This window comes from Chelonia mydas, chromosome 3 (assembly GCF_015237465.2).
Source record: "Chelonia mydas isolate rCheMyd1 chromosome 3, rCheMyd1.pri.v2, whole genome shotgun sequence".
Taxonomy (NCBI): Eukaryota; Metazoa; Chordata; order Testudines; family Cheloniidae; genus Chelonia; species Chelonia mydas.
Genome location: NC_057851.1, coordinates 46,098,685 through 46,112,590, shown reverse-complemented (window position 1 = coordinate 46,112,590; position 13,906 = coordinate 46,098,685). Strand labels below are relative to the sequence as shown.

The 13,906-nt window shown below is 40.6% G+C and overlaps 2 protein-coding genes and 1 long non-coding RNA gene across 10 annotated transcripts in view; 2 read left to right on the top strand and 1 right to left on the bottom strand.

Moving 5' to 3' along the window:
- Positions 1–1,879, top strand: part of LOC119565753 — a 48,900-nt gene extending 47,021 nt beyond the window's left edge. The window contains exon 3 of the long non-coding RNA XR_005224601.2: positions 982–1,879. This is a non-coding gene — a long non-coding RNA (uncharacterized LOC119565753). The remainder of the gene's footprint in view (positions 1–981) is intronic.
- Positions 1–4,477, bottom strand: part of BEND6 (BEN domain containing 6) — a 41,421-nt gene extending 36,944 nt beyond the window's left edge. For 3 of the 4 annotated variants that reach the window (XM_043542423.1, XM_037894243.2, XM_043542424.1), the window contains exon 1: positions 4,290–4,418. The gene's annotated coding sequence lies outside the window, so the exon portion shown is untranslated. Of the gene's footprint in view, positions 1–4,289 lie in introns of all 4 variants that reach the window. The other variant, XM_007059895.4, reaches the window with a different exon arrangement.
- A 288-nt stretch (positions 4,478–4,765) lies between these two features.
- DST (dystonin) overlaps positions 4,766–13,906 on the top strand; it is a 462,719-nt gene continuing 453,578 nt past the window's right edge. For 2 of the 5 annotated variants that reach the window (XM_043542402.1, XM_043542401.1), the window contains exons 1-2: positions 4,766–5,409; positions 5,886–5,947. In XM_043542402.1, coding sequence (XP_043398337.1) covers positions 5,229–5,409; positions 5,886–5,947 — 243 coding nt within the window. In that variant the 5' untranslated portion in view covers positions 4,766–5,228. The remainder of the gene's footprint in view (positions 5,410–5,885; positions 5,948–13,906) is intronic. The other 3 variants (XM_037894239.2, XM_043542397.1, XM_043542400.1) reach the window with 3 other exon arrangements.

Here is a 13,906-nt window from a genome sequence, read left to right as displayed (position 1 = left end):
TTTTTAAAACGTTAAGGACATTATTCAGTAATGTGAATGTTGGAAGAATCCACACAGAATAGCACTTTCCTTTTTTGTTTTTGTTGTTTGTGACTTCAGGTTTTCTAGAAGAAAGAAATGAGATTTTATTTAAATGATTAGATAATAATTCTACCAGGTAAGGAATCTTTTAAACAGGATATAGTACAGTTAAGGGTATGTTAATGTTTACTGCTTCTGATAATAAATTACATTTTAGGCTTTGTATTTTTATTTCTTATCTGTTCAGCAGAAGTTGAATAATCAGAACTCAGAGAATTTCAAATTTTGGCAGTGTAGTTTTTATCAGGTCCTTTAAATAAAACTCCAAACACTCCCCCAGAGACTTACTATACAACAAATAAAGTCACAGTAATATATATGAAAGAAAAGGATTGTACTTTTTCACTTACTCAGGTTTACAGTAATCTTAAACATATCAGTTTCATACATCCAGGTCACCAGATCAGCCAATTATGTGACTTTTTTTTTTTTTTAGCAGGGAGTCTTATTACTGCAAACTGAAATATACAGGGCCTGAATCTGTAAGATGCTAAGTGCCTCTTGTGAAATGCTGAGTGCCCTTATCTCTCATTGATCTACCTCTATGATGATCTTTGAAGGCACATGCATCCCTTCATCTATGTATAAATTATCAAGGAACACAGGCTAGACTGTGCCTTGGACTTACAGGCCATCATGTGGGGCCAAACGGGCAGGGAAAAGGGTGGAAACTTGATCCCAACTTGTCAGCCAGTACTGCCCAGCCAGCAGAAGGGTGTGGGGGGGGGGGGGCAGGAGAGGGGTAATAAATTGCAGCTGTTTAGGTCAGCAGCAAATTACTACATGTCTGGAGGCAGGAGGATGCAGGGAAGGAATCGTGCCCCAGCATCCCATGCTCAGGGCTGTACTTAAAGGCCCAATCTTCCCATATAACTTTTTTCCCCTTTTTCTTTTGCAAAGAAAACCAACTTTTGGATAAACCAACTGTGTGAAATTATCTAATGAGAATGATTCCAATGAGGGGACCTCCTCCACCACCACCCCATCTCCCTCCTCCATTAAGAACTTCCGTTTGCCTTTATTACCCATAATAACCATGGAGTCCCTGGCTGGAACTTGTCTTGTCCTCCCACACTGCCAACATGAGTAAAACTTTTATTGCCATGCATACCCCACTACTTCCGAACACCTCTGCTGAAATCTTCCCCCATGCCTTTGTTTCCTGTCACCTTGGCCGTTGCAGTTTCCTTTCTCTAGGACCCGCACTAGATGCCAGCTGTCTAGATTCCAGCATGTGCACAATGCTACCTCCAACCTTATACATATAAAGAAGTGCAGCCACATCATGCACATCCTAAAACACCAGCTCTTCCCTCCCTTCGTTCCAATTCAAAATTGTTCCCTTGTTCATAAAACCTTTCACAGATTTGCTTCAGCCTCTCTCAAGGGACTTGTTTCTCAGTACTTCTTGTCCCTGCCCCCTCAGCACTGGCCTCTGTCATTCCACACACTGTTGCTACAGTTGGCCCGAGAGACCTTACCCTGCATCTCCTGTTCTGAAACAGCTTTCAGTATCCCTCCACGTAAAGCACTCTCCCTCTGATGTCGAATCTCACCTGAAAGTACAGCTTTTCTCTTGATTTCTTCCCTTTATTTCTGCCTCTTTTCTCCTATCCGATTCTAAAACTCTGTAATTGTATTAAGACTACCTCTCTGAAAAGCATTTTTGAGAAGAAGTTTGTATCAAAGCTGCTGTACAAATAAATATGTTCTTTTTATCTTTCAGATACACACAGGAAATAAAATGGTATATTTTCCAAATAACTAATAACCTTGTTTCAATTTTTTTTTAAAGTGAAATCCCTTCAATGACTTAATTCTTATTGACCATTATAAGTAATGGTAATAATGTTTTAACTCCTGTACAGAAAAGGAAAATGCTTAGCAAAAACAGAATAATGATGTAATATAAATATTGACAGAGGCAGAGCAGAGGCTAATGTAAATGAGGGGAATGACCCAGTTTGCTGGGGCTCAGAAGCCGACAGCCGTCACTATCTGACATTTGTGCAGATATTTCTTGAAATAAACTATTCTCTTTTGCATTTTTCAAATGCAAATGCAAAAGAGAAGTAGATGTAATGAAATTCATCATGCCTCTTTGGCAAAATAATATCCTAATGTGAGGATTGTGCAATAACCCTTAGGAAAAAAATTATAGCTTTTGCCTTCTAAATGAGCCAATATTACAGATTTACTTGCAGCCAGATGCCTTACTTGCAGCCAAATGCCATTTCTATCCAGAGATAACGAGAAAATACCAACATTCCATGGCTCTTATTCACATCAAGGCATTGTGTGGTCATTGTTACAGTACACTTCCAAGGATCTCCCAAGATCTTTCAATAAATCAATACAGAGTGAAAGGAAAAGTTTTTTTGTGACAGCAACATAGTGCAACAAGACATAACAGTAGGGCAGTGTGCTGTAATGGAGAATACATCAAGTTGTCTCGTGCAAGTGAAGCAACGTGGACCTTTTTAATAATCTCCAAGTAATCTGCATTAATACAGCCTTACTGCAGTGTACTGCGGTATCAGGAAACATTTCACTGTTGCATCATGATGCAATGCAACCTGATCGCATCTGTTATTTCGCAGATAATGAAGAATGTACTCATGTACTCTCAGATAATGCCTGTACCCTATGCTGTTAAACTTTCTATTTATAATGTAATACTACAGAATAATTCTATCACATTATTAAAAAGGTGGGATGAAATATCTCATAACTAAAAAACCACCACCACCACTATTCTTTTTCTGGGTTAGACACACTACCCACCATCAGTTTTATCCAGGAAAAAAAACCTAGATCAACTAAAAATGGATTTCCACAATCTTAAAAGTCTACTAAGGAGTTATACAACAATTTAGTGATAAATAGGCTGAATTCCATATATTATTTTACCCATACTTACTCAAGGAATCACAATTAGGTTTCTCTCTATAAACTTAGATGGTCTTGTAGTGTATTTTAAATCTAGGCACACACTTGTATCCATACCTTTTGTATCCATACCTTTCCTATATAAAAGCATAAACAGCACTGCAATTTGATTTACATAAAGTGCATTTGATTATTAATAAAAAGTTTGTAAAATATTTCTCTGAATTGTGTGTGTGCATGTAAGCCACATAAAATGAACATGAATTTATTTACCAATGAATCCTAACTTTTTAGGATCATACTGGTAAATATTATTGCATAATATTACCTAAATGTACATGTACTTTTCATGGTGTATTTTTACAATTTATAAGAGATTTGTATTGTACTTGTGCATAATTTCTGAAAGATAATTCTTAAAGTATTATGCCTTCAGTTACAAATACTGAAACATAGTTGTTATATACATTAACAGTACATAGGATCCATTTGGTTTCTTCATCCCAACGTAACAGTGTGCAGTGAAGCTCACTGGAGGTGACATTTGCTGCAGCATATTGCAGTTTACTGCAGGAAGCCAGCATATATGGTATTCTGATATAATTGATTTTGCTGCAGCACCCCACAGCACCAGGGAATTTCCCAACGGGCTTTAATAGCTAAAATATTTTAGCTAACTATGTAAATTATACCTCTCTTACAATATACGCTGCATGTATTTTATAACACTAAAACCCGATATTCTGTATGAATGACAGCTACACAATCTCTTCAGTACTCAGTCAGTTATTGCACTAAACCAGGCAACGGAAATAAACCTCCCTGCAAAAGATGAGGTATCAAAATGCAGTAATATACATAACAATTATTAATTTAAAATATTTTTTCAATTCCGTGTATATCGTTATAGACCTTTCAGGAAACTGGTTTTGACTTGTGTCCCTGCGTTTGCTCTGTACCCTGCACAGCAAACCTTGTAGCAGTGAAAAGAATACCAGACACTTAGTGAGGCTCTCCCCTCCCCCCAACATTTGCTTAAAACAGAATTGACTCTGAATCCAAATCGAAGTTCTTGGGAATGAAGCTCACACACCAGCACCCTTGAAACCTGCGAACACAGAGAGGGCAAGTGCAGACAAGCTATTTTTTTTGTTTTGTTTTAGGATGACACTAAGATAAATCTGCCCCTACCAAAAGGAACTTCTCTTAACGCGTGCCAAAGGCAGAGAGTGGGAGACAAGCGGTCGTAGTGGATTTACTAGAGCAAGCAATGCTTTCGCTGAGCGAAGGGGGGAAAGGAATGAAGGGCGATACGCTACTTCACCGTGTTACTTTCTTGCTTGTGGTTCCGCTTCCCAGCGTCTTGTCTCCTCTTCCGAAGCCGCAAGTGGAAAGATTTTCACCTCCAGAGGGAAGGAAGCAGCCTGCGGGCAGATGCTTTGTCTGGCTGTTTCTCTCTCCACGCCTGGCCGTGGTTCCGCTCGCGGGGCTCTCCGGCTCCGGACACTGCCCCCACACCGTGCAGCGCGCTCTGCCCGGCTCCCGGGAGACACTCCTCCTTGCACCTCCTCTTCATTCCTTACTGTACCTCGCCGCAGCCATGTTCGCTCTCCCCTCTGCAGCAGCTGCAGCTCGTGTGATGTCATCAGCCACCAGCCAGCCAAGTCCAAACCAAAAAAACAAAATCCCCTTGATGAGCAGCCAGAAGCAGCAGCAGCAAACTTTGGGATTCAGCCCCCTTCCTCCTCCTCCCGCCCCTGCTGTAAACTGCCAACCGATGGGCAGCCATCGCCTCAGTGTCAGCACCAGCATTAAAACAGGGCATTTCTGGGATGCAGGAGCTGGAGGTGCACAGCACGGTGCAATGCCGCGAGACCAGCACAAGCGGGGCCCCCCCTCCATGTTCCAGGGCAGGACTGCGGCTGAGGGCTGCTGATCCATCTGCATCGCCTCGCTCCGCTCGCCCGCTGCTCTCACTTGTGTACAAGCCAGCGGAAAAATCCCCGTTGCTGCTGCGGCTGCTGCCGCCGCCTCCCTCTCGTCTGCTGAGTCATGGACTGAAGCCCTCTCCCCGCTAACTCACTAGCACATCGCAGCAGCGCTGTGTCTGTCTGCTGCAGCCATTCCGGATCCTGATTTCAGGAGCGCGCGGACCAGGAATCATGCAGCTCCTGCTGCCTCGATAAGCAGCCTGCCCGGCGTTCCCCTCCGGGCTGCTCTGCGCTCCAGGCTCAGCCCCGCACACACGCGCTGGAACCATGATCGCCGCAGCGTTCCTGGTTTTGCTGCGCCCTTACAGCATCCAGTGTGCCCTCTTCTTGCTCCTGCTCCTGCTGGGGACCATTGCTACGATTTTATTCTTCTGCTGCTGGCACCGCAAGCTCCAGAAAGGGAGGCATCCTATCAAATCCGTCCTTTCAGGGCGCTCAAGGAGCCGAGGTAAGAGATGCAGCGCCTTCCTTTCCAAGGCAGGAGGAATCTAGTCTCTTTAAATACAAATAAATCCCTATCTCCCTTCCCAGGTGGGCTCATTTTCTACCTTGGATTTTGTTTCTAAAACGACCGCATAGAGCGCCTTAGCCTCAGTTTATTAGGGCAAAGGCTTTAGAGAATTCAAGCTGAGTCCAGGACTGCGGCAGCCTAGTCTCCACCCATCCCTTAACGAAATCTCAGCTGGTGGGAGGAAAGTAAGGGACTCGAACCTCCTGATTTCTCAAGTACACCAGAACTTCGCCATCCACTGCTAGCAGATGAATTAAATATAAACGCCTGAGACTGCTGCAAGTTGGGCTTGGAGACTCAGATCTCACTAAAGAATCTGCACAAAACAACAAGCACTGAAATCAAACTCGTTAATTTAAGTGAATCTGAAACTAAGCCAGATGCAGTCCTATGTCTTTCTCTTTTCCTTCCAGATGCTGTAATGAGAACTCATCACTGTCGCTCCGAGGTAATTTATTTAGCACGCAATTTCAAGGTCAGAAGAAGTTCTCTTACATGAGTACAAATTGTTAAAGTCTTTATATAAAATCACTTGTTCACTTTTTATTTTGCACGAAAATCCCTATTTCGCATGAAAATCCCTATTTTGCACTGAAGCCTTTCACAGAATGTGCCAGTGGTTTATTTAATATTAATTGATATTAATTAATATGAATTGGCCTATTTAATGATCCCTAAGCAATTGCTTACTTAAATAAGAGCATTGTTTGTTTCATGTACCTGTAATAAGAATGATAGGTAAATACATAAAAAACAGTTGATGGAGGCAATATAAGAGATATGCGTGGCTGGTACATATTGACATAGCAGAGCTTCCATTACTTTGCTGTATTGTCAGTGGTCACCTGTGTTTTGCTGACTTGATATTTCAGAGCTGCCCCCTTCACCTGAAAACTCAGATGGAGCTGAAGATCAGTACTTCAAGTTAGGAATAAGACTTGACAAAATTTTATTTTCAGTCACCATAATTGTATATTAATAGGTCAAGGGTCTCCCAGCTCTCCTGTTTTAATGGTACAGAAATTCAGAAAGAGTTGATTTCCTCTAGCCTGCTGGCACCTATTCATATACATCTTGCGGGAGGGAAGGAAATTCTGTTTCTGGCCCACCTCCCCATAGAGAACCTTGCATCTCCCTCAGACAGAGAGTTTCCACTCTCTTTTCTCCATACAGTGCATGAGCCAGTGCTGCCGGCAGCTGAGTTCTCAGCAGAGTCCCCTGTTCTCTGCTTTACAGGAACAAACTCCCTGTGTGCTAGGTTGCAACTCCAGTTGGCCCAACTACCCATCTGGATAAGAGGGGCAATCAGGCCAAATTTGAGTGGTCTTGCAACCTTGTTCATCAGATCACATCGCTACTCATGGAAATTTGGCCTGGCTGCCCTTTGGTTTGTACAAAGGGACAGTCAGGTCACATTTCAGTGGCGCTGTGTCCATGCAGCCGCAGTGACACTCCAGATTATTCCAACAGCAGCCATACTGGTTCACTATGAAACTACTGTTTAAAAGTGGTCAGGCCATGGCCCCTCTGGCTCCGCGGCCTAGAGAACATTGAGCAGGCACTCCTCCACACCCCAGTTGGTGCCAGGGCTCTAACCACAAACAAGGAACATTTTTAGAAGAAGGAAAATAGTATTATCCCTAAAGCTGCTCTCTCTGTGCTTCACTGTAAGGCTTCTGCCTAGAATCTTCCCCAGTCCCTCTCCTGCCTGACTTACTGCTACAGATTTAAAGAAACAGTAGACATAAGTTCATACCCACTTCTGAAGGTACTTGTTGGTTTGGAGCCCCAGAAAGAGTTTTGCATGGACGGACCTATTTTGGTGTTTGCATCCCCCTCAACCTCCCCAACACACATTAAAAACATGGGTAAAATTTTCAAAAGCACCTAGGTCTCTTTTTCATGAGGCTTGGATTTCTAATTCATATAGGCCTGGTCTACACTTAAAAGTTAGATCGACCTAGCTGTATCACTCAGGGCTGTGAAAAGTATAGCACCCTGAGCACTGTCCTTAGGCTGGTTTACCCCTGTGGCAATGCGGCTAGGTCGACAGAAGAATTCTTCTGTCAACCTAGCTATCACCTCTTCATCCAGTGAAATAATTGGTCTCCATGTTTAAGTATGTCTCCCAGCTAAGACTGGAGAGTGGGTAGGAACTCCTTTAATGTCTTACATTGAATTGAGAGACATCTTTTCAGCTTACTATCTTCTCTGTTACAATGGAAATATGTAGGTATTCAAGGGGTTGTAAGCACTACAGTAATACAAATAATCATAATAATTCACAGTGTAAAGTCAAAACAACAAGGAGTCCTTCTGGCACCTTAGAGACTAACAAATTTATCTGGGCATAAGCTTTCGTGGGCTATAACCCACTTCATCAGATTGTTAGTCTCTAAGGTGCCACAAGGACTCCTCCTTGTTTTTGCTGATACAGACTAACATGGCTACCCCTCTGAAACCTGTAACAGTGTAAAGTGTTTAATGCTATTATATTAACCCTGCTGTGTCTATTTGCATTTTACCTAGTGCACAAACTGCATATTTTAAAATTTCCTCTAACTTTTTACTTTACTGGAATCTTATGAGCTGGAATATGAAAAGCTGTATTTTGTTTTTTTACCCCTTTCCATATATGTTATAATTCAATATCCCCATCACTACTGTTGAACATTATGTTTGTCAGTAGAAATGCAGTTGTTTTTCCTCTTGATCAGATTAAATTGACCTGAGATTTTGTAAACTGAATTAAATTTAAGATTCTTAGAGAAATAAATTGATTAATTTGACATCATGAAATGGCACTATTTTAAAAATGTTTGAAAATAAATATTTATTTTAAAGAATATTAAAAATTGCTGAATTACAAAATATAATAAGGATCCTTGCACAAACGTTAGCAATGCCATATAAAACAAAGTTTAGCATTCTCATTAGTTTAGCAAAGTTTAGCATTTTGTACTATAGCACAAAATATTATGGACTGTACAGATCAATTCACATAAAATCTGACAAAAGACAAAGAATTGTATTTCGAAAGTTGGAGTTTGTAGTTTCTTGCCCAAAAAGTGAATGTAAAGTCATACTACTATGGTTATAATTTTCTACGGCTGTTGCTGGCTGGTTCTAGTTGTGATTAGTTATATATTAAACATAGCTATATATGCCTTAATAAATGAGGATGAAAGACAGGATCTGTGGTAAATAGCAGAATGGGTTTACGCATTAGTTATTCACCTTCTGACATTTACATTCAAATGTGACTTACGTCAGACATGAACATGCATTTGGTGGTCTGATTGTAGTCCTTAGAAAATAATGATTACCATAATCACAGAACTACTGGCAAATTTTGAATGATTGGCAGTCTTCCAGGAGAGACTCAGATTTGGAAAAATGGGTGTTGCAAATCAGTATTGAAGTTCATTGTCAGGACTATAGCTTGCATGGTACATGCCTATTATGACTGTCTCTAGTGAGCACTATTAATCCCTTGCTCTCTTTAGTACTAAAACATCCCCAAATTAAAAATTAATGAGGATAGCACACTGTAAAGCAATATAATCACATCTCTGATGAGGTAATAGAAGGGTAGATACTAACTTTGAACAGTTACTTATACTTCATAACTCATCCTATGCTGAATTTTGTGTTCTGCTGATAAATTTCATGAGAGTACCGTGCTCCTTTTGGGGGGTAAAATTACCTCCAAGTTTTGAAAGTCTTTGCAAAACACATATCTCAGCAGTATATTATAAGCACTACACAGATATTTCAGATTTTTGTTGTTGGAAAAAAATTACATATTAGGTCAAAGTAAGACGTAAATTGGCGTAAGTCCTCGTGAAGGTAAATTGGTATGACATACTCCCTAGGGGGTTAAAAGGAAGGATTGCAGCAGGAAAAGCAACCAGCTGGAAGATAGGAGTAGTTGTAAGATACAACAGATTCCTCTCTCCCCACCTGCCCTGCTGACACTCATTTACAACCAATTTAAGCTGATTTTCAGTTGTGCAACTTTCACTGAGCCCGATTGGCTGTTTTGGCCTTGATAGTTATTGGAACACCAGTTCTTTAAAGCTGTTGTTACTGAGGTTGCCCTTAACAGTTTCACTCCGTTTTGAAGCTTCTACCAGTTTGAGTTGGACTCTCTGTTCTTAACGTGGGAAACACCACTGGAACTGGAAATGGAATAAACTTGTAAATTGCCTCCTCTAGTCACAAGATCACGAGAGACCAGCTAATTTCCAAGGGTCTGTATACTCTGCATGAGTACAAAAATCAGGCTTTGCTTGATGCAGTTATCCTATCTATATGTTTTAAGAAAATTTCAGAGAAACAGCTAGAGAAGCAAATATTTTGGGTTTCATCCCTGCATTCCTTACTGACCCAAACTGCCAACAAAGCTCAATGGGAGTTTTACCCAAGTAAGTATTGAGAGGCATTGTTTGTTTGTTTATTCATTCATTCAAAACTCCAAATGACAAACCATTCACTTATTTAAGCCGGTTCTGTATTCAGTGGGAGTTTTGGGATCTCTCTCTAAGTAAATACCTCAAGATTGGGCCCATCAAGCCAGTCCATTTTATGCTAGCTTATTTTTTAAAGTTAGATTGGATATGGTAACCATATATTCAAGGATCTAAAATCGATCATTTAAAGGTTTACATTTGACTTGGTAGTGTTGCCAGCTCTTGAGATTTTATGCCAAGTTGTGAGGTATTTGGGTTTTTCTGATAGCTTCAGCTCCTGGAGTCATGAGATCGTGTGAGAATCCCACCTTTCATTTTTGAAAAAGTAAGCATCTGCCTCTCATGGTTGTGGAGAAAAGCTTGAAAACATGAATCCCAAAGGCTCAAAAACAAGAAGGCAAATAAAATGAAACCAAATTTATTATTTTAAAAATCTTCTGATTTTTAGGCCACTGAGGATGTGTCTGGGTGGCTGGCTCTTGATTTTTGAATATGTGTGGTTGGCAATACGGCAAAGGGAAAACAATCTTTGTGATAAATGCTACAGTACTGCTTGATGTTTTTCAAATATAGAGCAAAAAGAATACCATAGATTTAAATCTTTTCTCTGAATATTTTCCCATTTTCTCCACCACTGAATTAGAAAACATGTGGCCTCCAAAATCCGTAGTAGGGATAAATGTACTTGTGCCAGAAATTTCTGCATATAGGTAGCAATGCACTGGGTAGTATCATCAGTTATTTATTTATGATGAACCATCTATCATAAAATATTTGGGACCACTGGCCAGGGAGTAGTGCCACTGAAGTTGATAGGCCTGATCCTGGTCCCATACAAATCCTTTGGAGTTTTGTAATTCATGGGGAGTTTTGAGTTCAGTGGGATAAGGTGCAGGTCCAATAGAACTAGTCACAGGAGTAAGACAAGTAAGATTTGATCCTTTATTAAGAGCCTGTTTATGGAAGAAGGCAGCATATGTTAACCACAGCTTTAGCAACTGAATAACAATTTGAAGTTTTGATTTCACAGACCTTATATTTTCAGCTTAGAATACTGAATAGTCACTGTCGCTGCAGGATAATATATATTCAGTCTGTCATTTAGATAAGACACATGTGTCTGGTGCTAAAAATAGGTCAGCCAAGTCTAATGGAAATTTTTGTAAGAAAAAAAACAAACAGAAATGTTAAAAATGCTTTTTAGTATTATGAATACATATTATACCAAAACAGTGAGTCCTCAGCAAATCTGTACATTACCTTTGCCAGCAACTGTTGTCTTCTTCATTCACATAAAGAAATCATTACTGTGTTTAAACATTTTTTTTTTTAATCACAATCATCCCACTGCTGAGTCTACTTGCAAGACAACTAGCTAAAAATACAGTTCTGGATATTCTTAAAAACGATAATGAATAGTCTTTGAACACTTGTGCTATAATTCATCACAAGAGTTCTACAGCTATTTATAAGCTGCTGAAGATACACACTGCTCCAGTGAAGAGAAAAATCCGCAGAGCCTCCAAGGTGAATTACAGTCTTGTATTTGATTGGAGGGAGTATATTCAAGGATAGACAGAAGCATACAATAATAGAGAAATGGATGGATTCACCTATTCAAAGAATGTCTCTTATCCTCGGAGAGCTGAATCAATTTGAAAATATTTTTTCTGTTGTATTTGACATGTTTTCCCCCCAGGATATTTAAACTATTTTATATTAACTGTTGAAGAGTCAAGGAATAGTGTGATGGGAAAACAAAATCAGAGACAAAAATAAAACATTTTCATACGCATGCATAAAAACATTTGTAGGTGGGAAGATGACAGTGAGCAAATAACTAGCAAATTATGTACCATTGACAATATGCATGTATCTTGTATGTCCATTTTTGTTTGTCTGTCTTGTATAGATAGATTGTAAATAGTATTTGTATAGTGCCTATCACAATGGGGCCCTGATTTTGACTAGACCCTTCGGACACTATCATAATAATTATAGTAATGATTAATAGCATACAGTCAGAGGGTTTTCTTATGTGAAGAATCCCACATAGAGGCCAGGAAAATTTGCAAGGTTCCATTTATGGAGTTTCCTCTGAAGGTTCCCATGGGGGAGGATGAAGTTTGCCTTCCTTTGGAAAAAGTAGGCAGTTCTGTGTCTCTGTGCTGGCTTCTAGCCTCCTTGCCTCCTGGAGTGCTCTCCTGGAATGCTGCTAGTGTGGCAGCCTGACCACAGCACACTGAAATGCCGGAGGGGGTCTCTCAGTTGGCCCTTGTTAAAGTATTGACATTGCATCACTGCAGCAGCAGCCCCCACAGGTCTGCACCTCCCACCCTTTGAAAGACGATTGCACTAGAGATGCCTGAACCTCCGTCATGAGTTCATACAGCCCCAGGATCCTTGCAGGTAAGGGATACAATGCCTGAATAAGGAGAAAAGAATCTGGCCCTTAATTAGCTGCTGTCCCTGTTACTTCATTTTCCATACATGCAGCTTTATAAGTGCCCTCTCAGGTTTTGTAGATGTTTTTACAAAGTCACGTACATTCCTCTAGTAAATCCCATTGTTTCCTTTGCTAGAAAGATATAATTTTGATGAAGTCACAACCTAAGTTATACTGCACACCAGTTGATAATACACACTGAGCTCCTAATACCACAGGTAGACCCTTGTAACACAGTGGCTACCACCCAAGCACTGCCTCATGGCCAGAGGTGCCTCTGCAGTGTCCTGCCTCTGTTTCCCCCTTCATCAGGGCTCCTTAAACAAACCTCCACATGGCATTGCTCATCCAATCACAGCCTTTCTGGCGGGTTGGTTTCTTTATTATCAGAGAGTTCCTAAAACCAAACACAGAAATCAAATCTACCACCCAGCCTTAAGCTGGGTACAGCCCCTCCTCCCTAGGGTAGTGTCCCTTCCTGCTGTCTGGGCTGCTGGAGAAGATGGAAGGCCTGATCTGCCTTTCCCCAAATGAAAAACAAAACTTTCAGCTGGGTCTTCTTAGCTAATCCCAACTCCCTTCTTCAGGGACCACTGCAGGAGACCTTCTCTTCCTATACCTTCAGTCTGCAGTTCCCCTTTTAGCTCTGCATATCTTTTGGAAAAACATGCAATCTTGATTTAAAAATTGCCGATGACTGAGAATCCACCACCACTCTTGGTAAATTGTTCAGTGGTTAATTACTCTCACTGTAGAAAATTTGCTCCTTATTTCCAGTCTGAATTTGGAACTTCCAACCATTGGATTGGGTTATACATTTCTCTGCTAGATTGAGGAGTCCAATATCCAATATTTGTTCCCCATGTAGATCCTTATAGACTATAATCAAGTCACTCCTTATTCTTCTCTTTGGTAAAAGAACTGGATTGAGTTCCTGGAATCTATCACTATAAGGCATGTTCACTACTCCTCGGGGCTCTTCTCTAAACCGTCTCCAAATTATTAACATTCTTCTTGAATTGTTGACACCAGAACTGGACACATTATTCTAGTAGTGGTCACACCAGTGCCAAATACAGAGGTAAAATAATCTGTTTACTCCTACTTGAGATTCCCCTGTTTATGTATCCAAGGATCACATTAGCCCTTTTGGCCACAGTGTAACACTGGGAGCGCATGTTCAGCTGATTATCCATCCTTTCCTGAAATCCTTTTCAGAGTCACTGGTTCCCAGGATAGAGTTCCCCATCCTGCAAATATGGCCTACATTCTTTGTTCCTAGATGCATACATTTACATTTAACCATTCTAAAACATATATTGTTTGCTTGTACCCAGCAAACCAAGTGATCCAAATCACTCTGTATCAGTGACCTGTCATCTTCATTATTTACCACTCCCCCAATTTTTGTGTTATTTGCAAACTTTATCAGTGATTTTATCTTTTCTTCCCAGTCATTAATAAAAACATCACATAACAAAGGGCCAAGAAACAATCCCTCCAGGAGAGGGACACA